The sequence below is a fragment of the Canis lupus genome, chromosome 8 (assembly GCF_011100685.1).
Source record: "Canis lupus familiaris isolate Mischka breed German Shepherd chromosome 8, alternate assembly UU_Cfam_GSD_1.0, whole genome shotgun sequence".
In the NCBI taxonomy this organism is placed as follows: domain Eukaryota; kingdom Metazoa; phylum Chordata; class Mammalia; order Carnivora; family Canidae; genus Canis; species Canis lupus.
In genome coordinates, this window is record NC_049229.1 from 1,829,844 (window position 1) to 1,854,605 (window position 24,762).

General features: G+C 59.4%; 1 protein-coding gene and 1 pseudogene across 2 annotated transcripts in view; both read left to right on the top strand.

Moving 5' to 3' along the window:
- Positions 1-24,762, top strand: part of RIN3 (Ras and Rab interactor 3) — a 104,175-nt gene that overhangs the window by 59,447 nt on the left and 19,966 nt on the right. For both annotated transcript variants that reach the window (XM_038544123.1, XM_038544124.1), the window contains 4 exons: positions 4,523-4,595; positions 10,468-10,559; positions 16,929-18,485; positions 19,824-20,132. In XM_038544123.1, coding sequence (XP_038400051.1) covers positions 4,523-4,595; positions 10,468-10,559; positions 16,929-18,485; positions 19,824-20,132 — 2,031 coding nt within the window. The remainder of the gene's footprint in view (positions 1-4,522; positions 4,596-10,467; positions 10,560-16,928; positions 18,486-19,823; positions 20,133-24,762) is intronic.
- Positions 4,604-5,756, top strand: LOC106559083 (annotated as a pseudogene).

Sequence of the window (24,762 nt, forward strand, 5' to 3'; positions counted from 1 at the left end):
GCAACGTGGAAGTTGTAAACGCCAGAAGCCGTGAGCAAGGGCCTGGCACCTCTGTCCTGTCCCCTCGCAGCCCTGGTGACAACTCGTAGATAACGGGTTTCCTTCTGTAAGCAGACACGGAGCGTGGCCTCTGTCATTGGTTGTCGCTTCTGGATGTGCCAGTGTGACTGCCTGGACGCCTTCCCCGCTTCCCCTTCACTGGAGAACTGCCTCAGTCGGGGCCTGGAGTGTGCCCTAGGGACCCCGGGGACCGTGCACGGAGGCCGGCCCCACTCCGGCTGGGCTCCTGGCTTCCACTGCTGTGGAGGCCAGAGGCTTGCCAGGTCCCCCTGGGGCTGCTTCTGACGCCCGTGGGGTAGGGGCACGGGGGCACTCCAGCAGTGGGGACACCTGCCTTGTTGGCTGTGCCCAGAGGGCTGCGAGTACCACGGATGCACCATCCGCTGAGAGGACACTGGAAACCAGTCTGCTTTGGAGAAGAGCTTACAGAGAATTGTATTTTCTTTTTTTTTTTTAAAGATTTTATTTATTTATTCATGAGACACACACAGAGAGAGAGAGAGAGAGAGAGGCAGACAGGCAGAGGGAGAAGCAGGCTCCATGCAGGGAGCCTGACATGGGACTCGATCCCAGGTCTCCAGGATCATGACCTGGGCTGAAGGTGGCAGTAAACCACCGGGCCACTGGGGCTGCCCTGTATTTTCTTTTTTTTTTAAAGATTTTACTTGTTTATTTGAGAGAGGGAGAGAGAGAGAGAGATCACACAAGCAGATGGAGGGGGAGGCAGAGGGGAGGGAGACGCAGGCTCCCTGCCAAGGACCCTAGGACCCCGGGATCATGACCTGAGCCACCCAGATGCCCCCCAATTTACAGAGAATTTTGGAAGAATAGAGAAAAATGTAGACACTTCACAGTTTCTCTGCTTACTGAAGTCATACATGCGTGTCATAAAAATCCCAGAAAACATAAGTGAAATTCAGTCCAATCTTTGTGTATGGGTTTCTTTTTGTTAAAATAATGGCTTTATTGGGATGCCTGGGGGCTCAGAGGTTGAGCATCTGCCTTTGACTCAGGGCGTGATCTTGGAGTCCGGGATTGAGTCCCACATCAGGCTCCCTGCATAGAGCCTGCTTCTCCCTCTGCCTGTGTCTGCCCCTCTCTTATTCTCATGAATAAATAAAAAATCTTAAAGAAAATAGTGGCTTTATTTAGAGAGGTACTTATATATCCAATATCGTCCAGTTCAGCCTCTGAGTGTGCTCCACGCAGTGGCTTTTGGCACGTTCATGCTGGTGTGGCACTCACCTCACTGCTATAAGTTCAAGAACGCTTCATCACTTGGAACAAGAGGCCTCGTGCTATACAAGGTAAATGTACTCAGTGCAACTGAATTGTACCCTCACGATGCTTAAATAGCTAAATTGTGAGTTTTTATAGTTTAACACAGTAAAGAAGCAGAAAGCCACACCACTGATGTCACGTCCCTGCCCCCTGCCCGCCCCACGCTGAGCCGCCACTGACCCACCCTTGCCTCTGTGAATTTGGTCCACCCTTGGTGCGGGCGCCTGAGGGCCTGGCCAGCCCCACCGCCCCTTTTGGAGTTGTCAGGTGTGCCCGGCACAGGGCAGGGTACAGGGCGGGCCACCATGCATGGCGGCCCGTGGGCCACAGCCTCCCAGCTCCAGGTCACAGGGTTAGCCCCTCGCTGGGAAGACAAGTGTTTGCAGAGCACCTGTTGTGTGTGGCTTTCCCCTGGGGGAGGTCGGAACACTCCAGAAGGCTCTGGGGCTGAATCCTGAGGGCAGTGAAGGGCAAAGTTGGATCCTTGCCCACGAGGAAAGAGCCAGGAGCAAACGCCCTGGCTGGCGTTCCACCCGGATGGACCTGGCACCGTCCCTTCCTCAGCTGTGCCGCCGAATCCTCCGTGTGCCTGCGGCCCGCGTCCTTACGTGTTGTTATAAGGACACCACCCCTGCGGTTCTGGCTTCACCCCAATCAGTCTGCGCGTTAACTCGATGGCCTCCGCAGAGACCCTGTTTCCAAGAAGGTCACATCTGCGCATACCGGGACTTAGGGCTTCATCATATATGTACAGGGGACGCGATTCGACCGTAACAGGTGGATGCTTTATTATCCCTGATTTGAGCTGAGGAAACTGAGGCACGTTTAGGGTAAGCGACAGGATGACGGATGCATGTTCACATTCAGGCATCGGGCCCCCCCCAGGCCAGCGGGCGGGCACGGCACAGACTTGGGGCAGTCCTGGGAGCGAAGCCCGGCCACTGCTCGTGGGGCACGGGCTGGTCTCGCTTGCCTGACGCGCGTGAGCCGTGCTCTAGGACGTGGACGCTGTCTGGGAGGCTTCCCTTCAGGCTCCCGCAGGGCAGGGCGGGGGATCCGTGCAGCAGGAGGCCTAAGGTCCCCGCCACGTGCCCCCAGGCCTCGGGCCCCTGGGCTCTCCCTCCCAGATGGTATTTCATAAACATTTATTGATCTCCCAAGTTGTGCGCCCTACTGTGCTGGGTCCTGGGGAGACTGAGGATTGGGCCATGCCCTGGGCCTGGCATGCGCGGGCTCCCGAGCTGCGTCCGTGCCGTGAGCAGATGCCATCCGTGGATGTGTCAGATGGAGGGATGTGGCAGGGTCCCAGGGCTGCGGCAGAACAGGTCAGATTACAAACCAACAAGAGCTTTTACAGATTGACGATTTTAACAGTAAAAGGGTGTCTGGGCCACTATGCCTGGACCCGTGCTGGGCCCTGGTGCCTGAGGGCACAGAGGAGGGACTGGCTGACTCCGTCCTAAAGGTTGCTTCTTTAAAAAAAAAAAAAAAAAAAAAAAATTATACCTGAGAGACCCAGAGGGAGGCAGAGACACAGGCTGAGGGGGAAGCAGGCTCCCTGCAGGGACCCTGATGGGGAACTTGATCCTGGGACCCAGGATCACACCCTGAGCCACCCGGGCATCCCATCTTAAAGGTTTCATGTGTGTTCTGCAAAAGACATGTGGCCCATGTGCCCGTGGGAAGGCAGAGCCACTGTGGAGCCACCCCCCTCCCAGGGTGCCAGGCTGGGAATGCCTGCATCACTACGATCCCCCCTTGAGGGATTTGCAAGCTTGATCTTGTCCTGAGGTTAAGGGAGGTCGTTGGGGCCCTGGCACCCTCCTCTGGTCTGACCTCTGAGGACAGTCAGTGCTGCCCCCACTGCCAGCAGCAGGTGGCGCTGTGGCCACCCCCGGCTCCGTTCCCTGGCCCTGACGTCTCTGATTTTCCCAAGGGCTGCTGGGCCTGGAACCAACGCAGTATTTTTCTTTAAACTCCCGTTTGAAGCATTTATAGCTATCCTAATGGGGAACCGTTATCTCTTCGCCATAAACCAATGATGAATGTAAACTTCTGTTAAAAAGTCACGTTAGCCATTGGGAACAGCATCCAGGATGTTGAAGGAAGGCGAATGTAAAAGTAGAGCCGTTGGAACAAAGCACGGTGGTCCGCGTGTGGCCATCCCGCTGCTGCCGGGTACTGTCCTGGGCTTGGAGGGCAGGACCGCCTGCTGCCCCCCCGCCCAACACCATGCATGCGGGCTTGGGCCCAGAACGGCTCCTTCCTCTTGCAGGTGGAGGGGCTGAGCCCACGGCGGGAGCCAGGCCTAGGAGCCCAACCCTACCCCCCACCACCACTCGGACACAAGGACAACCTTAGGAAGCTGGACTCGAGTACAGCCACTTGGTGTCCTGGTGCTTCTGACACTTGAGGAAGCTCCCTGTGGTGGCTTGAAGCCGACAGAGCACCCCCTGGGGCAGACACAGCCTGGGATGGCAGCCAGGAGTTGAGAGGGTGGACGGCAGCCACCACGGGCAGTGGGCCTCGGCCAAAGCACTTAGCTTCTCTGGGCGCCGTGCCTGGAGGGTCCGAAGCAGGATGAGGGACGGTGCTGTGTTCCCCTTTGGTCAGCCCTCCCACTTAACTGAAGGCACAACCCTGCAACCTTGCACCTCCCAGGGGGCCCATCCACCATGGGACAAGGTCTTGGGCAAATGCTTTGGTACCTCTTTGTCATCAGCACTGGACAACACTGGGTCACCCTCAGTCTTGGGTTGCCTGTGTGCCATACCAAGCAAGGTTCTCATAGGCCCCAGGTTCTTGGGTGAAGGGCCCGTGGCCCTGGTCCCGCCTCCCTAAGGCTGAGACAGATCTGGGGAGCTTGCCTCAGCTCCCTGTCATGCTGGGATAACCCTGGTCAATTAAATGTCTGATTCGGCATCTACAGCCCAGAGTCTCCCATGTCATTTTGCCTCAGATGCTGACTGTACATTAGAGATAACACCAGCTGCCGTAATAACCCCTGCAGTCCCCACGGATTGACAGCAGAGTAGCTCAGTTCCCCTGAAGGCCTCAGCAGGTGCTGGGCACTGCCGTGGGGCCAGGCCCCCGTGGGGATGGCAGGCGCGGCCCCCACCCTCAGAGAGCCTCGTCCTGCCTGACAGGGATGCTCATCCAAGGCCTTTGTCTCTCTCCTCAGTACTGTACCTGGAAGGCTCTGTTCTTGTGTTTGAGGACATCTTCAGACTGATTGCATTCTACTGTGTCAGTAGGTGAGTAGAACTGCCCCACGGAGGGGCACCTGCATGCGGTCAACACTCATGTACCCTGGGTGGGGCGAGGGCCCTGGGGAGGCCCCCAGAGGGGAAGGTCCAGCCTGGAGCCCACACAGAGAGGCGACAGCCCCTGGCTTGGCCCTGGTGACCTTGAGGGTGGTGTTGGCTGTGCTGCTGTGTTGGTCTGGCTTGTCAGGACCCCTCCCTCGTCACCTCCTGCCCCCAGTCCACTGCCCCCACCCCTGCTTCCTGCGCTACAGCTCCAGGACACCGGGAGTCCCTTGTGGGCCTGACCTGCCCTGTCCCAGGGATTACAGAGGACACTCCCTGTGGGGATGGCAGGAAAGGCTGATGCCCCACAGTGACACAGAGCCTGAGATGATGAAGATGATCAGTGGCTGCCAGGTAGGGTGGGGACTGGCCACCGCCCTCAGAGCCTGAACTGGTTTTAGATCCATGGGGATGTACAGATACCTCTGGACCGTAGTGACACCAGCTGCAGGAGCTTGACAAGGGCAGGCCAGGGTGGCCTGGGGGTCGGGCCCATGACCCATCTTTGCTGCCTCCAGTGAAAACCGCGCCTGGCCTTTCGGCCAGAACCACCATCTTCCAGTAATTCGTCAAAATGACCAACACAAAGGGAAAGAGGAGAGGTACCCGCTATATGTTCTCTAGGCCTTTTAGAAAACATGGAGTTGTTCCTTTGGCCACATACATGCGAATCTATAAGAAAGGTGATATCGTGGACATCAAGGGAATGGGCACTGTTCAAAAAGGAATGCCCCACGAATGTTACCATGGCAAAACTGGAAGAGTCTACAGTGTTACTCAGCATGCTGTTGGCATTGTTGTAAACAAACAAGTTAAGGGCAAGATTCCTGCCAAGAGATTAATGTCCACATTGAGCATATTAAACACTCAAAGAGCCGAGATAGCTTCCTGAAGCGTGTGAAGGAAAATGATCAAAAAAAGAAGGAAGCCAAAGAGAAAGGTACTTGGGTCCAACTGAAGCACCTGCCTGCCCCACCCAGAGAAGCACACTTTGTGAGAACCAATGGAAAGGAGCCTGAACTGCTGGAACCCATTCCCTATGAATTCCTGGCGTGATAACTGTAAAGAAAATAAAAGACCTCAGGAAAGAAAGAAAGAAAGAAAAGAAAGAAAAGAAAGAAAGGAAAGAAAGAAAGAAAAGAAAGAAAGAAAGAAAGAAAGAAAGAAAGAAAGAAAGAAAGAAAGAAAGAAAGAAAGAAAGAAAACAAAACAAAACGCGGAGCAGCCCCCAACCTGGCCAGCCCCTGCTGGGCCCCGACGGGCAGCACAGGTGACGCGGTGACCGCGGCGCCTGCCAAGGGCTCTCAGGCGCCCTGTTCCCTTGTAAACTGCCCCCAGCTCCCGAGAGACATTCCCGTTGCGCAGGTGAGGCAGTGGAGACGAGGAGGAGGAGGTGGCTCAGTCACAGCGGGGTAATGGCAGGTGGACAGTCGAAGTAGGTGGAAGCCCCAGGCCCGCGCCCTTTGTGCAGCCGCCCTGCCAGGTACCGCCCGCGCCGCTCAGGCGACCTGCGCGGCACAGCGCCGAGGCCCCAGGCCCTCCCTGCCCCGCGAAGCTGTCGTCTCCAGAGGGGGGCCGCCTGGGGAGACCCCACGCTCCGCGGGAGAAGGGCCGCAGCGCCCAGATCCTGGCCGCTTTCCTATCTCTCTGAGGCTCCACGAGCACCTCTGTGAGAAGGGGAATGACGGTGCTGGTCGCGGCCGCGGAGAAGGGGGGGACGCAGCGCGCTGGCTGTGCGCCCGGGGGTGTCTGCGCCCGTTTCTGCAGGGCGCTCCAGGGCCTGGTCCCCAAGCTCACGCCGTCATCTCCCACCTTCCCGACTCGGCTGCTGCTTCTCTATGTGGCAGCAAGGCGGGTGACTGTTTACCCACCCTCCACGGCTCTGGGAAGCGATGGGCGATCACAGGGCCCAGCGTCAGGTCAGCAGACCGTGTCAGCGCCAAGGCCCCCTGTAAGGGGTGGGCTGTGGGGGGAGATCCCTGGGAGCCGGAGGCCATTATCCAGCTGCCACTCCACCTCCCCTGGCTCTGCTTACCTCATCCAAGGAGGTAGCCAGGGTGGAGCGATGCAGCGCCAGGGGGCTCCTTTGGAAGCATGCGGTCCCCCCCTCCCACCCCCAGGCCCCCCATCCTCCCACCAGGCCCACCATCCCCCCAGGCTTCCCACGGCCCCCCCCAGGCCTTCCCATCCCCCCAGGCCTCCCAGGCCTCCCATCCACCCCACCCCCAGGTCCCCCCAGGCCTCCCACGCCCCCCCCAGGCCTCCCCATTCCACTGCCCCCAGGCCTCCCCAGGACCCCCATCCCCACCCTGGTGTGAGAAGGCAGGGCTCTGCTTCAGCACGCTCACTCCAATGCTCCAGGCAGAACGGTGGCCTGGGGTGAGGACTGCAGAGGCTTCCCACACCCAGCTGGACCCCCAGTTGCCCAGGGAGCTGGTGAAGACTATGGATCCTGGGGTCCACCCCCCAGACGGGCTCCCAGCTCTGGGTGGGTGGGCTCCATCAGAGCTGAGCCCGGCACTCCCAGAGGCAGGAGTTAAGGGGACTTGCCCCCAAGGAGAGAGCAGGGGCAGGGAAGGGGAGCAGAGAAAGAGCCTGGCAGGAATGCCATTGATCGCAGATGCAGATGCCATCCCAGCCTTAGCAGGATCCCTGGGAGCTTTCAGGAACACAGGAGTGACCTTGGGGTCACCCACCTTAAAGCCAAGGTTGCTGGGCCTTTGCACCCCCAAGCCCACCCCTCCCTAGGGGGCAGAGGCATTTGTGGCTCTCCGTAGGGGGGCCATGGGGCAGGCATGAGGCTCCAGCAGCCAGGACAAGCCTCTGGGGGTTACTGGTGGGAGGATCCGGGCATTCTCATAGGAGAGGGAACACTGGAGACCAGGCTACAAAGGGCAGGAGGAGAATTCTAGGCAGAGCAAACACCACAGGCAGAAACCTGGTGGTGGGAGGTTCCGCAAACTGCTGCCCTGGGAGAAGCAGACACCGGGGTGGAGATGAGAAGGGATGCCTCATATGCGGTGCCCAGGAGCCACGGGGACATCCTTCCTTGGCTGCCGGGAGCCACACAGCTGCTCCCTGTCAGCATGCAGTCCAGCGGAGCCACACAGCTGCAGCAGGTGGTGGGCTCACAGCAAGGGGAGACCAGCCCGAGGCCACAGCAGCCGGCCTCATCACAGCGAGGCCTGAACAATCAGTTGTTGAGGGGTGGGGAACAGAGGAGTCAGGCAGGTGCCGGGCCCCTTTCCTGAGCACCAGCAGCCATGAGGACAAACCCTCAGCCCACCCAGGCCCTGGGCCCTTGCCCTGTGAGGTGGGTGTGCTCAGCATCTGGGCAGGCTTGCTGAGCCCACGTGGGGAGACAGGTGATGGGATGGTGCACTGGGTTTGCCCATGGGGGCAGCATCCCCTTGGGAGGCTGTGCCATCCAACACCAGAATGTTGGGTTTGTTCTTCACCCCCGTTCCTGATGTGAGGCCCCTACAGCCCTTGGGATTTCCTGAGTGATAGGGTATGTTTTGTTTAGTGCCAAGAGCTGACACAGGCAATGCCCCTCGGTGGCCTCAGGATGGACTGGTCCCAACAGACCAGTCGTTTAGAGGCTGGAACATTCAGCCTCACCCACTACCGTCACCATGGTGAACACACGTCGAAGTGCCAGGAGGCCTGCGGGTCCATGGGTGCACTTCCCCTAGACCTGCCCCATGTGCCTCTTCGGGCTGTTCCTAACTTGTATCCTTCACAGTAAACCTGGGGAGGAGGCTGTGGGGACTGCCAAGCTCTGGCAGGTTTGTAGGGGCTGTCCAGGTGGCCTGGGACTTGCATCCGGCATCCGACAGTGGGATGGAGTCCTAGCCTGCGGGGTGTGAGTGCAGAACTGAAGTAACTGGTGAGACCCCTGTTGGTGTGTGGACAGTTGGGGAGTTGGTGGCCAGTGTTGGAAAACACCCTGGAGGGGTTATGACATGGGTCTAGGGTATCATGACTGCCTTCCTTTCAGATAAAAAATTAAACCACACTGGTAAATATCAGCAGGGGTCTTGTGTAACTTGGAATAAGTCTCGTTTTGCTCAAGTCTTGCCATCAATTGTATGGTTGTTAGAGTGTGAGTGTGCACCCTGCATCATGGTGCCAGACACACTCTCTTGGGCCGTCCCTCATGCTCAGGGAAAGAAAGTTACAAGAACACTGGCTGGAAACTGAGGCCTCTTAGGGAGGGAGCATGTCCCACCCTGGGGTGCTCGAGCTGACTCGCTGGGGGAGGCGGGTGTAGAATTGGAACATTATTGGAGCATTATTAGGGCATTATTCCATTTTTCAGATTTCTATTTTTGTGAGTGCTTTTCAATGGACTTAATAGTCTATTATGAAAGGAAAAAATATATATGTTCTCCTATACACATGCACACACCTGCAGAGATGCTTGATTTTTATTTTTCTTGTGAGCCCTGCTTAGGGGGCTGTGGCTCCCACTCCAGGCTGTCCATCAGGATCTCCCTGAGAGCTGGTTAAAAATATGGATTCCTGGCCCAGCCCCCGGACCAACTCTGGAAACCCTCATGCATATTCTGGGGATCTGCATCTTTAGCTGCTCCCCCATGGGATTCTGATCCAGAATTAAGTCATACAAAGATATTAGTGCCTGCCTGTTGGGTTGTGACCATCATCACAAAAATTGTAATAATATCGGGGTGCCGGGGTAGCTCAGGCGGTTGAGTGTCCCGACTCTTGCCTTCGGCTCAGGTCATGGTGTCAGAGTCCTGGAATTGAGCCTGTGTCGGAGCCCCCGCTCTGTGGGGAATCTGCTCCTCCCTCTCCCCCTGCCCTCCGCCCACTCACACTTCCTGTCTCTAAACAAATAAATAAATCTTTTTAAAAAGTAGTGATAATATCATAGCCATAAAGCCTGCAGACACCCAGCCCCAGTACCTGGCACATAATAGTTGTTCAGCAAACGGTCCTCCTGTGGCGACTTTTCTTCGGATAAGAAGCAGCGGCCCCTGGATGAAGGTGTCAGGGAGCAGAGCCAGGAGATGCTCACCATCCCCAGGCCATGGGGGCGGAGGAGGTCCCTGGCGCAGCCTCTGGGATGGAGATGCAGCCAGAGTGGATGGAGGCCCTTCCGTCCACAAAGAGCTCAGAGGCGGGAATGAGCAGGGCACATGCACTCGGGAAATGAGTGTGTGGCTCAAGGAGGCGCCAGAAGGCCTGCGGGGACAGAAGTGAGGAGCTGGCGGGAGACGCAGGGCAGGGGCCAGGCCAGGAGGGCCCGGGGGCAGCGGTCTCAGGCTGGATGGATGGGCCGTCCAATGAACCGAGTGACCATGCAACATACAGGGTGGCCGAGGAGCCATCGGGAACCCGGCTGGCAGGCCAGACACCTCCCAGGTAAACTGAGGAACACAGGCATGGATGAGCACTGAGGGCGCCATCTGGGTCAGGCCTGACCTGTCTGGCAGGGCTGACCAAAGCCTACACCGGGATGTCTGGCTATGTCCCTGCCCGTGTCGCCATCCCGTTAGCCACAGGAAGGGGATGGCTATATCCGGGTGGCACAGGAAGCTGCCCACAGGCCCGTCGACCAGGGAGAGGCAGTGATGCCCCCACCCCCTGGAACAGGTGCCCACTTCTCCGGGCCCCTCAGGGCTGGCACAGGGCTAGATGGGACTACTTGCTGCCTGGGCCCCAGGGACGTTTCTGGGCTGCTTGGAGACGGTGGCAGCCATCAGGGCTGGGGTCCTCCTCCGTGGGCTGTGGGGCCAGACATGGACACAGGGTGCCCTCCGCTGCTGACCTCTGGCCTTTCCTATTTCCACAGAGATTTGCTGCCCTTCACGCTGAGGCTGCCCCAGGCCATCCTTGAAGCCAGCAGCTTCACAGACCTCGAGACCATCTCCAACCTGGGCCTGGGTAAGTCCCCTCCAAGACTCAGGAGAGGCGGCAGGGCTGGAGGACGTGGGGCTTCAGGGCTGCTGGCCGCCAGCACTGGGGTCCTCTCCCTCCCCAGGCTTCCGAGCCCCGGGAGCCCTGAAGAATCTCTCAGCTCTCTAAGTGACAGGTACCCAGAGGGTCTGACACAGCCCTGTGGGGCCTGGGGCAGCCGAGGCCGGTCAGAATGCAGGCTGACCTACCGCCAGGACGTGGCCTGGGAAGGGCTGAGCCACACGCCCGGACCTCCATCTGCTGTCCGCACCACCCCTGCCCTGGTGCCTGTGCCAGCCTCGTCAGAAGAAAGAGCAGCATGAACATGATGGCAAACAGATGAGGGATGGGTGACAGCCTTGTAACTTGCACAACCCGAGGGACTTGTCCTCTGAGGTCTCACGTGGCCCTGAGGACTCCCAGGGCTTCGTACCTGCTTCGCATTGTCTCGTGTGATCCCCGTATCCCCACGTTAAAGGTACAAAATCCAGCCTGAGCAAGGCTAAGGAGTGTGTGTCCCAGGTGGGCCAGGCAGGGAAGGATGGAGCTGGGACATGCACTTGGGGCTTTCTGATGCCTGGACCCCTCGGCTACACTCTGTGACCTTCTTGCCTGTTTTGCCATGGTCAGGGGCAAATGTGAGGCCAAGTCAGCAGGGAAAGTGAGACGCATGGGCTGGGTCCAGGGGTGGGGGGATTCACTTCTAGCAGGAGAGGTCTGTGGGCATCAGTCCACGGCCCTGCTGTGTGGTTGGGGTCGTCTGCTGTGCTGATCTCAGCCTAGCAAGTCCCAGCGCCGTGGTGGGACCAGCCCTCATGGCTCTTGTGCCGTCTGCAAGATGCCCTGTGTTTGCAACAGCCGTCAGGAGACTGAAAATATAATGGTTCGTTGCTTACCCGACCTGGAGAAGACACAGCCTGCCTGGAGTCCGCTGGTGAGGTCATGGGGGAGGAAGCACACGTGTAGCATTGGAGTGCTGCTGAGGCCTGAGCCCACAGCCAAGAAGGAATTCTTGGAAGGTCTTTAGTGCAACAGGCTTGTTTTCTGAAGCCTGGGGACAGGACCCATGGGCAGAAAGGTCTGTGAGGGGTGTGACTGTACACCCGGGAGCTGGGGGAGCTCAGGACCAAGGGAGGCACCACCAAGGATGTTCCTAAGTGAAAGAAGAGTCTCAGGGTCATGGAGGCCTGGCCCTTGTCAAGCAGCCATTGCTTTTCCTTCTAGGACGGCATCATGTTGAGACAGTCAGGAGCTTCCCATGTCACACTCTGCCCATATCAGGTCCTTGCCAGTGTGCGGCAGATCACAAAGAAACTCAGTTTCGCTTACTTTCCCTTCTGCCTGTTTCCCACATGGTTCATGGAAGGGAGGGACTGTTAGGGCTCCAGGAAATCATGTGTGTGGGGCTCTGGAAGTTCGACTGTTGATAAGAATGCTCGTTCCTTGTCCATCACAAAGACACTGGTCAACCGATGGAGGCTCCTTTCTGCAGGGCTGCAAGCTCTGTCGAGTTAACCGTTTGTTTCTCCCATCCCCTGTTTTGGGGCAGCCAGGGGTGCCTGGGGAATATCACCCACATCCCACCTGGGGTTGCAGAGTGGGGCTGGGATTCGTGGGTGTCAGCTTGCCTCTCTGCTCCCTTGTCACTGGGACAGGGGGTTCTGCTTTAGTTGCGCTGACTGATGGCAGGGACCAAGGGTTTCACAGGCTCACTCTTAAGTGGTGAATTGAAAACACGAGAGGGGAACTGAATGGGCTGGAAGAGGGAAAAACGAACAAACAAACAAGTGGCCCAAATAGTCCGTTAGCTGAATCGACCAAGACCTGTAAAAGCAGAGGAGCCTTAGTGGAGGATGGCGGCCTGGCTGGCGAGCTGGCCTTGTGACCAGCAACACGTTTATTCAAGATTTTGAAGGTTGAGAATGCCTCAGCAATCGGAGCTTGAGTCAGCACTTGCTTCACAAAAAGGAAAAAAAAAAAAAAATCACACACCAGGCAGGTGTCCTGGACTGTACTTCACCCACAGCAATCATATGAAACATGCAGGATGAAGGAATTGTGTCAAGGACCCCAGACACACTAGGCATTGTGCCCTGAGCATCTCCAGCTGTCTAGACAGGCATTCTCCTGACGAGGAGCTGAAACCCACTCACACTGGGGTAGATGAGGGGGACTTGGTGAAAGGACACTGGGGACTCTCCAAGAAACACAGCAAAAGGTCAGCCAGGCTTTGCAGCCTTGCTGAGAACTGCTGGTCCCTGCACCCACCGCCTCCTACCATGGGGCCCATGCCAGCCCCACCCCACCCACTGACCTTGCCCTTGGATACATCGTGAAGCTCTGAGTTCCTATCTGAAGTGTCTGCAGTTCAACTTTTCTGGAATTCTCACTTTTTACAAAATAAGCAGAATGTGATAAATGTCCGAGTCACTGCAAAGCCCCAGTGCTCAGGCAGGAATGATGTTGCTGAAACAGAGATATTTATTTGCAGGGTCAGCAGCATGTGATAGATAACTTGGAGGGGTTGCTCATTGCTCATGAGCTGACCTCAGAAGGTCCAGGATGGGCCGTGGAAAGGCCAAGGATACCAAAGAAGTAGCATCTTGGGACCCAAAAACTAATACAGCAAGAAATCCAGGATTAAACCACATGCATTCGATTCCAAGTGCAAGAGGAATGTGGAGAAAGCAATAGGAGGTAACAGTTAGAGGTGTAGAGGGTCTCACACATGTTTGGGGCATATTTCTTTATGTGCTTAGTATGTTTAAAATGTGTCTGGAGAAAGCACATGCTCTACAGCTCTTGCAAGTTGGCATATAATTTGCTTTTTCCTTTACATTTCACAATGAGAAAAACTCCATCAGCAGCCCCAGTGTGAATGACAGCTTAGTATCCAACAGCCTTTCATACCATGAAAATACTTACTCACTGAACTCACTGGACTTTCAAGCTGTTTCTGTGGCAGCCGGAACATCTTGCTACATTACTCATCTCCTGTCTGTCCCGCCACTCCCCCGGGCTCCCTAGGCATGAAGCCTTTGCCTTTGGAGCCTTTGGCCTGGTGTTGGCCTGGCCCAGGCAGGAATGATGTTGCTTGTGAATGATGTTGCTCCCTCTTGTGGGAGCAGATGCCTGGCAGGAGGCATCCCCGGCCGAGTGACAGGATGCTGCAGGGCCTGCAGAATGTCCACCTCAGTCTGGGACAGCGACAGCCCAGAGGTGTGAGGACACAGGTGCCTGGGGATGTCCACCTCGGTCCAGGTGCGGCCCAGAGGCATGGGGACACGGGTGCCTGGGGATGTCTGGCCACTGAGCCGAGGGCACCCCAGCTCTGCCAACTGTAGCGTTGGGTGGCTGTTCCGCTCCCCCCCGCACCCCAGCCTTGGCATCCTACAGAGAAAGTCACCTGCTTCTCTTATATTTTTGCACAAAGGCCTCCTCTGCCCCTATGGCTCCCCACAGCCCCCAGGTCCTGGGATGCAGCTCCTTGATCCCCAACCCCATGCCTGCCCCCACATACCCGCAGTGGCCTCAGCATTGAAGCTGCCCAAGCAGAAAACTTATGCCAGAGCATAAGCCCAGGCCTGTGTCAGGGCCTGGAGCAGTTCCGAGCCACCTGGGCTGCAGGCCTCTTGCTTGAAGCCCCAGGTCCGTGCTGGTCCTACCAGGACCCACAGGCGAGCCCTGGAAGGTGGGTTCTTTTATTCTGCAAGATGGACCCGCTCTACTGAGGCTGGCTGGCACTCCTCAGCCTCCTCTGTGCCCTCCTCCTCTTTTCCTCTCCTCCCTTGGCTTGGGTCATCCCCGAGTTACCATCATAAGGGAACATTGCCTGCGCTCCATGCCTGGGAGCCCTGCCTATCACTCTGGGGAAGCCACTGCACACGTGCAAGCCGCGGGGCTGAGCCAAGGGTACCTTGGGTGCTGCAGATCCCCAGGGATGGAGCGTTGTTGCCACCCTAGGGAGGCTCACAGTATGGAGGGGGTGGAGACAACTGGACAGGATCTAGGCTGTCCTGTCCCTGTGCTGGTCACTCGGGTCGGGGTGCACAGCAGCGCCGGGGGACCAGGGAAGCATATGTGAGGTCCAAATGTGCCAGAAGTCTCCACCCAACAGGTGACATTTGACTGAAGTCACGAAAGCAAGAATGAGCCATGTAGGGAGGGTCAGAGGAGTCCCAGCACAGGACCCAGGACTGGCCAAGCCTGTAAGTGGGACAGACCCCTGAGTGCTCAGGAAGGAGTGAGGGGGTGAGGCTGGGCGGGACGTCGGGGCAGATTCCACAGGTGTTGGCAGCAGGGGCCTGCCAAAGTGCCCAGCCTTGTGTCCCAGGGAAGAGAAGGAGGAGGGTAGCCATGGTCACCGTCTCGGTGAGCAGTGAGGATGTGCAGGCGTCGGTGGGCAAGGCTGTCCATCATCTGCCTCGTGGCTTCTATCTTGGCCCACAGGACGGTCCTAGGACTTAGGGGTGAGCCTCAGGGGGCTCAGCTCACACGCGGGGCTCTGGCCAGCTCCACATGGAGTCGGACTGGCCCTCCTTGCTGGGAGCACGTCCCAGGACACAGCTGGTCCCACATGGACAGGGCTGGTGCTTCAGACACAGACCCTCGAGGCCAGATGGCTACATGCCTGGTGCAACCACCTGGGAGAGTGTGGCCGTGAATGGCTGTCATCCCTGCTCTCGTCCCTGCTACCGTGGAGACCGCGGCCATGACCCCGGCCACCCCACACAGCACCTCTGCCCAGGGCAGGGCTGAGGGGAGCTGGGCCCATGCTCCCTCCTGGTGAGGTTCACGCACACTCTGGGTCCATGTCCCAGCAGCACCGTGGTCCTCTGACCTTGGGTAGCACCCCCACACCCTGGCTGGTGAGGGGCAGCAGCCCCCATCCCCGGGGCACCCCATCTCAGGGCAGGCACACAGGGCTGAGGTTCCCCTTCTGTCATTGTCTAGAGCCCACGGTACTCTTACCACATCCCCGCTGTGGGGCACACAGCACGCTGTCCCTCTGACCCTGGACGGTAACTCCGATGGGAAGTGTTGCAAGTTCCTGGGGGAGGAAGACACTAACCCCAGAGGCTGAGCAACGGGCATTACAACAAGCCTGACCCAGTTCAAATCCTGGTTCTTCCACGCCACCCACCTGTGACCTTGGCACCTTGTTTCATCTACCTGGGTTTCTATCTCCATGTCTTATGGGGACATCATGGGGACTGACACTGAAGGCCTGCGGTCAGGAGGCGATAACCTGACTCGGGTCAGCCAAGTGACCCACAGAGCTGGACCCACCACATGGAGGCTCCTATGTCGGTCCTTGTGGATACTTCCAGCAGAAGCATGGAGCTCTGGATGGGGGGGATGGCCCTCAGCCCATAGAGACCCTGCACTATTGGGGCCTGTGATGGGGGCCCCACCACCCACGAGGACCCTGCACTATCAGGGTCTGTAAGGTTGACAGGCTGAACAGGCTGGAGTCTCAGCTGCTCCCTGGGAGGGAGGAGGTGCTCATGAGCCTCATGTGGCCTGTGCGGTGTCTGAAGTTGTGCCCAACACTTTGTACCCTTTTTGGAGGATCCTGAGCTATTCTCCACGGGGCTCAGTACCCAGAGGCCAGGAACCCCTGAGCCACCTGGGCCCTTCCCACTGGGGTATCCCGGGCCAGCCTGGTGCTGACCAGCCTCATCTGGATGGGGTCAGGCCTGGTCGGCGGCCACAGCCCCAGGTGTCTGTGAGTTAGGCAGGACGGGAGACCCAGCAAGGCAGGGCCACTGCTGTGGACCCAGCGCCCTTAGCCACACGGACACACAGACACACACAGACACACAGAAGGTGGAGCCTTCTCTGTTAACATGGAGGTTCTGCAGCAGGACCAGTGTTCCCTGTGTGCTCATGGCCGCTGCACACCTCATTCTCCCTGCACACAACTGCTCTGGTGGCCAGGGCAGGCCCCAAGCACCTTCCAGGGGAACCCCATTCCTGAGATGACTGGACAGAGGCCTAAAAAGGTCAAGGCACCTGCCAGGGGCATCCAGCCGGCAGCAGCCGAACCCCTTGCCCTCTGCACCCTGAGCCACAGGTGCCCCATGGTGGCTCTCCAGCCCAGGGGCGGAGCTGGGAGCTGGAGGGCAGCCCTGCCCCCCACCGCCCCAACGGGGCCCCACCCCCAGCGCCCGGGAGGATCCTACGGGGCTTCCCCCTCTAGAGGCAGGAAGTGGTGGGCGAGGTTTAAACCGCCCAAGAAGGAAAGAGCCCCAGGGTGAAGCCTGCGCCCAGCAGCCCTGCCCCCTCCCGCCACGGATGCCACCCACAGGCAGGGGCCTGGCCTCCACACTGAGCAGCTTCTCCCTGTCTCTACAGGCTTCTGGGACTCATCGCTGAACCCCCGGCGAGGCAGTGGGAGCTCCGCGGAGCCCCCGAGGGACCCGGCACCCAGAGCACCCCCGGCCTGCGGCCTCAGGCCCACCGCCCGGCCCGGGAACTGCTCGTGTGAAATCGAGCTGTCCGTAGGAAACGACCGCCTGTGGTTTGTGAATCCCATCTTCATCGAGGACTGTGGTGGCGGCGGTGCCCTGCCTGTCGCCCCGCCGAGCCCCGGAAGCTGCCCCACACGCCCGCTGCCCCCCGCCTCCTGCGCTACCTCACCCACCTCTAGGTGGGCCCCGCGCCGCCCGGCACCCCCTCCCCCGGCGCCCCCTCCCCCAGCACCCCCTCTGCAGCCCAGCGGCCCCCAGCGGCCCCCTCCACCCCCAGCTCTGGTTCCCGCTTGTCCTTTGCCCAGTTCCCCCCCAGCAGCTGCTCCCCCGCCTCCAGAGGCCCTTCCTCCCACACCCCCGGCATCTGCCCCCCACCTTGCCCCCCATGCCCCAGGCCCCCCAGACCTTCCAAGCCAAGCACCCATGGCAGCCTGCGAGAGGCTCTCACGGCCCCCGACAGGCCTGGGCCCCCTCAGGGAGGAAGAGATGAAGCCTGGGCCGGCCCCCGGCCCCTTGCCGCAGCCCCCTGCCCCTCTTATCCCCGTGAAGAGCCTCCCGGCTGCACCGCCCAGACGCCGCATCTCTGAGAAGGTCTCCCTGGAGGACCAGGCTGCTGGGAGGGTGGACAGGACGCTGCCTGCCGTGGGGGAGCAGCCGGGGCTTCCCAGGGCGCCCGTGCTCAGCCCACCTCCCCCGGGGACATCGGAGCAAGGTCAGGAAGTGGTGGCCCGAGCTGGTGACCCGGGGAGTGTGCCAGAGCCACCGAGGAAGGTCCGGCAGCCCCCAGTCCCGCCCCCCAGGAGGAAACGGATCTCCCGGCAGCTGGCCTCGGGCCTTCCCGGTCCTGTGGAGAGCACCGAGTCCTCCTCCATGAAGGACGAGGCCCCCCAGAAACCCACACCGGGTGCGCCCGGGGAAGGCCGTGGCCCTGCGTCCTGTGCCAGGACTCAGAGCCCACAGGCCCAGGCCGGCAGCCGGCCCCAGAGCTCTGCAGAGTTCAAGGGCTCCCTGGCCTCCCTGTCCGACAGCCTGGGAGCGTCGGCCTTGGCCGCGGACCAGGATTCCTACTCCACCAGCAGCACGGAGGAGGAGCCCGAGCACCTGGGCGGTGCTGGCAAGAAGAAGCCCTCCGTGATCCTGGGCAAGGCACGGCACCGCCTGAGCTTCGTCAGCTTCACCAACGTGTTCCACGCGTTCCTGTCCAATGACCGTAAGCTGTACAAGAAGGTGGTGGAGCTGGCGCAGGACAAGGCCTCCTACTTCGGCAACCTGGTGCAGGACTACAAGGTGTACAGCCTGGAGATGATGGCACGCCAGACCTCCAGCACGGAGATGCTGCAGGAGATCCGCACCATGATGACACAACTCAAGAGCTACCTGCTGCAGAGCACCGAGCTCAAGGCCCTGGTGGACCCCGCGCTACACCCTGAAGAGGAGCTAGGTCAGTCCTGGGTGCACTGGGTGGGGGCAGGAGCGGGGCATCCTTCTGGGCACTCAGCCTTGCCGGGAGCCACTCCCTCTGTGGTCCGGCCTCTTTCTCCAAGTCCTGCCCTGGTACCACTTAGATGGTAGAAGGATGCGAGCCGAGCGAGGCTGTGGGCCCCACCCCCATCCCCACCTGCCCAGGGTGCTGCGGTTTCATTAGGGACCCGCATGCAAGGAGCAGTGAGAGGCAGAGGAAGGACTAACATGTGTGGCCGCTGAGGGCCAGGCCCGGCCTGGCCTGTGGGTCTGGGAGGCACCGGCACCCAGAAGCCCCCTTGCCCTGTGCATGAGGACTCAGCCAAGGTCACAGCAGAGCCAGAGGCTCAGGGACGGCGAACACAGGGCCCTGCCAGGGGTCACCACAGCTCTGGCCACAGAGGCTCCTAGGGCAGCAGGGTCAGGACGCCGGCCTGGATGGATGGGCAGGAGCAGGCTCAGGGCTTGAGGCAGCCGCTTGTGCCCTGCCGTTGAGGCTGGAGACGCACACGGGGAGGATAAGGACTTGGGGCAGTGGCAAGGCCGGCCCCAGGCCCGCACAGAGGGGAGACCCAGCCCCCCGGGGGAGGGGGCGGAGCCACAGAGGCTTCCCAGGACTTTCCGTGCTGTCCGCCTAGGCCCCGAGGATCACCGTGCGTCAGTAGGTGGGTGCAGACCCTGGCTCAGCCCCTCTACCTGTGACCCCACCATCAGAGCCATAGTCGGTCTGTCTGTACACGGGCATCCGGGGCGTGTATGTGGCACGGTTGCTGTGAGATCAAAGCCGAGTCAGTCGCATTCCACTCGTGGATCAGGATGCCTCTCAGAAAAGATGACATTTGAATAGTGAAGGAAAAAGTCATGTCTGTAGTTGTGCAGTGGCTTCCCCGGGCTAAGGGAATAGCAGATGCAAAGGCCCTGAGGCAGGAGCAGGCGTGGCCAGGCAGCAGAGGCCAGGGTGGCTGGAGCAGCATGAATGCAGGGAGCAGGCCAGTGATAAGTGAACACAGCTTCTGGGGTGGGGGCTGACAAGCTGCGGGCAGACTCTGGCTTCTGCTGTGCACAACATGGGGGTCCTGGAAAGCCGCACCAGGCCCTGTGAAGCATTGGGATACCAAGTACCGGGCCCCGAAGGCTCGTGAGCCATGTCTGTGCCGTGTGCTTTGTGCGGCAGTACCTCCCTGCCACAGGTGCTGGGCACACCACGCTGGGTGTGCAGCGTGGCCTCGGGCGGTGGGGTGGCACGCCCTGTAGGGCACGGAAGCCTGGGGCGGCATCCCGGCTGCGGGGTCCTTCACGCTCCCCTCTTGCCCCACAGAGGCCATCGTGGAGTCGGCCTTGTATAAGTGTGTGCTGAAGCCCCTGAAGGAGGCCATCAACGCATGCCTGCGGGAGATCCACAGCAAGGACGGCTCGCTGCAGCAGCTCAAGGAGAACCAGCTGGTGGTCCTGGCCACCACCACCACGGACCTGGGCGTGACCACCAGCGTGCCTGAGGCGCCCGTCATGGAGAAGATCCTGCAGAAGTTCACCAGCATGCACAAGGCCTACTCGCCCGAGAAGAAGATCGCCATCCTGCTCAAGACCTGTAAGCTCATCTATGACTCCATGGCCCTCGGCAACCCAGGTAGGCAGCAGCTGGGGAGCTGCGGTGACCCTCACACACTACAGGGCTTCGGGAGTGCACAGGGAAGCCCTTGGGTGTCCAGGGCCTGTTGGGGTGGGAGTCCTGCGCACCGGCGAGGGCTACCTGGGGGTCAGGAGGGTGGCAATTGGCCGCCGCGCTGCAGGAGGCAGGGAGGCCCCATGTACCGCACACGTGTGCTGATCTGATGAGGACAAGATGCTCTGTGGGTGTCCTGGGGCCGCAACCAAGAGCCCCTTGCCGGGCGCCCGGCACATGCGCGTTGCTCGTCTCACAGTCTGGAGGCTGGAAGTCTGAGGCCAAGGAGTTGCGGTGTCACACTCCCCCTGGAACTTGGGGCAGGGATGCATTCCAGGCGTCTCCCAGCTTCTGGTAGCTCCTCAGCTGGCCGCCGTTCTCCCTGCGCACACACACCCGTGTCCAAACTTCCGCATTTTATGAGGACATTAGGGTCATCCCTCCTTCGCTGTGACCTCATCCAAGCTGATGTCATTCACATTCCCAGAAACTGAGGGTTAGGACTTGTGAATTCCGGGGGGGACACCATGCAGCACATGACAGCTGCGTACATCTGTCACGTGTAGGCTTGGCAACAGCCGGTTGGGGTAGGCACATGGGTCGTCGGCCCGGGGTGCAGGTCTGGAGGCTGGCTGGCCAGGGATGGCCTCGCTCAGATGTGGGGCAGTTGCTGGGCAGTTGACCGGCCAGGAATGCGGGCTCCTGGGCCGCACATTTCTGTCTCTGTGGCAGGTGGGCCTGGGCTGGACCGTGGCTGCAGTTGGGTCACCTGGGAGCAAGGCCTGGCAGGGGTCTCAGGCCCGGGGCATGACAGGCATGATGCCACCCCGACCTTGGCACTGACATGCTGGCTCATGGGGCAGCGCAGAGCCAAGGGCCTTGGTGGGAGGAGCTGCAGACGTCGTGTGGGCCCAGATGGAGGGAGCAAAGTCACGGGGGCTGTGTCGTACCGGTTTAACCAGGGCATCCCTCTAGACAGGCAAGAACAGGCTGCACCATGGTTACCCCTTAGTGAGCAGAGGATCAGAGGTTCTGACCCATGATCACCCTGGCGGCTGGATGCCCTTGTTTAGTGAGCAACCTGCGTGAGTTTACCTGGTCACGAGGAGAAGGATGGCAACCTCTGTCACCACACAGACCTGGATTTAAATTCTTGCTCTGTCGCTTACTCTGTGTGACCCTGAATGATCTGCTTAACCCCTTTACATGTCCTTTCCACACGAAGGAAGACATGTCACACAGGGGACACTGGGGAGTGTCATGAGAAGCCGTGCTCAGTCACTTGTGAATATCAGAAGGGATGTATGTAAAATGTCAACCTTGGTGCCCAGGATGCCACAGGCTCCAGCCATGGCTGCTGTCTTAGGACAGGGCTCTCTCCATCTGGCCGTGGGCCAGCAAGGGTGGTGCAGGGTCCCCTCGCCCAGGAGAGCGCCCACACAGCCAGGTCCCAGCCCTGTCCGAGGTTGGAGTCACTCATCTGAGGTAAACTAACCTGGGTCCAACTGCGGTCCGAGGATGCACATTGTTCCCTGAAATCAGGTGCTGCGCTCAGAACTTCCAGCTGCTGCATAGCCTGACGTGGATCAGACAGTGAGGTGCACGTCCTGGTGTCATGGGGTGGGCGTCAGGCCGTGGACCCGCCGTCTTATGCACGTGGGACCCCAGAGGGCAGTGAAGCTTGTGAACTAGCAACCAAGGTGTTTCAATGTGTAGATTTTCCCCTAAAAGTCCCCAGGGCGGTAAGAGGAGGGGCTCAAGCAGCCTGTAGAAGGCCAGCATGCCCAGTCCCAGAGGTGGCACGTCTCATCACAGCAGCGTGACGCTCAGGGCTGAGACCCCATTGTGGCAGGTGGCAAAGGGCTGGCCAGGACCTCTTGGAAGTCCTCAGAGCAAGGCAGCCCAGATGGACAGAACGGAAGAGGGGGCCGGGGGCATCTGCAGGGTGCAGAGAGGGAGCGGCAGTGCAGCTGGATGGCCCCAGAGTGGACACAGAGCCTCCCAGGGAGAATGGACAGGCTGGCCTGGGACCTCAGAGGGACATGGAAGAGACAGGTGCAGGCCTCCTTCCCAGCCTGACTGTATTCCGGGTTCTGAGGTGCTTGGAGCCTCAGTTTCCCCCTGGGGTAAGCAGGCACAGCCATACCCCTCACGGGGCTGCGGTGACAGTGGATGCAGTCTGCAAATCTGCATCTAGCCCAGAGGCTGGTGCTTAATCAGCACAGTCACCGTCCCTATCAGAACCTCCAATTCGGAGAATCTTTTCCTCTTAGGCAGTGCCAAGTCTTGGGGTAAAATCAGGTCAAAGGGCTCTGTGGGCCCTGAGACATTATCAGAGACATGGTTTGGGGCCTGAAGAGGGCATTCTCGGTGAGCCCTAGTTGGCTCAGGAAGCCTTGGGCTTCCTGCAATTACATTTTTTTTTTTTAAGATTTATTTATCTCCTTGAGAGAAAGTGCATGCCTGTGAGTCCGGCAGGGGCGGGGACGGGGAGACAGCCATCAGGGTGACTCTGCACTGAGTGTGGAGCCCACGCGGGCTCGGCCGCACCCTGAGGCCATGCCCGGAGCCGGACCCACGAGGCGGACGGTTAACCCACTGAGCCCCCCGGGCGCCCCCACGGTGCTTTTAAACATCATGTCTGAGAGGTGGCTTCAGCTGCCAGGATGCTTGGGACGGGAGCTGACTTACTGGAAACCTCCACCTCCGGGAGAGCAGGGAGCGGGGAGGGAGTGGCTGGTCTTGAGGGAGCGGATGAGCCCACACAAAGCCCAGGAAGGGACCGAGGCTCACGGGGCAGCAGAGGCCCAGGGCCTCACGGAGGACGGCAGGACTCTGCTGGTTCACACGCAGCAGCGGCCACGGGCAAGGAAACGGCCAGGCATTCGGGCCAGGCCAGGGCTCGGTGCAAGGGCCCCCCACCACGCCCCCCGCCGGAGCGAATGCGTGTTCCCCTCCCATGGCGAAGGACCCCAGCGCTTCCAAGCCACCCCCCTTCCTGCCCAGCCTCCGCTCCTTCTTCTGGGGGTCAGAGGCTCCCGCCAAGGGGAGCAGGGCTGTGGGCCGTGGGAACCTGAGCTTCGGAGGTGCGCGCCACTGTCGTGACTCACGGGTCCTCCGCAGAAGCGTAGGGTGCGGGTGGTCGGGCTGCCGTGCAGGACGCGGGAGGGCTCAGGCTGGAGGCAGACATGCCGCCTGGCCTGGGCCCTGAGGGGTCTCACCTCCCAAATCTGGTCCTCTCGCTTCCAACGTGGGCCTGCGAGCGCATCGGGATCCAGACCGCGTAGGGCATCAGGTGCAGCCAAGAGTACGTGTGTGTCCGACACGTGTGAGGTGCAGGAAGGGCTGCCTTGCCGCCACTCAGCAGCTTCCATGCCGGGTCCCCGGAGGTACCCCGAGGCCGCCCAAGGGGCATGGTGCCGGTGGGGCCACAGCCCGGCTCGTCCCCATCCTCCTCGTGGAGTTCCACGTGGGATCTTATTTGAAATGACCAGTTCTGCTGCTAGATATTCTAGCTTTTAATTGATTGATAATTAATTAATAGAAAGGGGTGGGGGAAGAGCCAAGACAGGGAAAGAGAGAGAATCTAAAACAGGCTCCACACCCAGCTCAGGGCTCGATCTCACAACCCCAAAATCACAGCCTGAGCCAGAACCAAGAGTCGGATGCTCAACCGACTGAGCCTCCCGGGTGCCCCATAAATATTTTAGCTTTTAAACCTTCCAGGGCACCTGGGTGGCTCAGCAGGTGAGCGTCTGCCTTCAGCTCAGGTCGTGACCCCAGGGTCCTGGGATCGAGTCCCACATCAGGCTCCCTGCATGGAGCCTGCTTCTCCCTCTGCCAATGCCTCTGCCTCTCTCTGTGTGTCTCTCATGAATAAATAAATAAAATCTTTTATTTTTTAAGATTATTTATTTATTTATGTATTTATTCATGATAGACATAGAGAGAGAGAGAGGCAGAGACACAGGCAGAGGGAGAAGCAGGCTCCATGCCAGGAGCCCGAAGCGGGACTCAATCCTGGGACTCCAGGATCGCGCCCTGGGCAGGTGCCAAACCGCTGAGCCACCCAGGGATCCCCTAAATAAATAAAATATTTTTAAAAATAAAAATAAACCTTCCATTTGTAAATGACTTCAACTTCACAGACATTAGGAATGGAAACACCACCTTAGAATGGGGACGTCACCTGCCCTCTGTGGGTTGTCAGTACCTTATTTCATTGGCTTTATCACCGACACACTCTTTGGTGCACACATGATGTCTTTCCTGGGCCGTCTGAGCATGAGTGGCCTATGTCTAGGCCCTTTACCCCTAAATGCTGTTCTCAGAGTCGAGCTATTCTCTCTCATGCCCATGGTGACGTCATCGGCTCTGTAAATTCACGTCCATGCGACAATTTACCAGAGGCACCGTGTACCTGGGGGTCGCTGAAGTGCACCAGGCCCTTCCCGGCCTTTCCTCCTCCCGTTGGGGAAACAGGTGAGGGGCAGGTGTGGCCACTAGCTGTGGGGTGTCCTTTAGCTGGGGACACTGAGGTCTTGTAGGAATACAGATTTCCCACCCCACCCCCCACCTTTGGTTCTTTCTATTG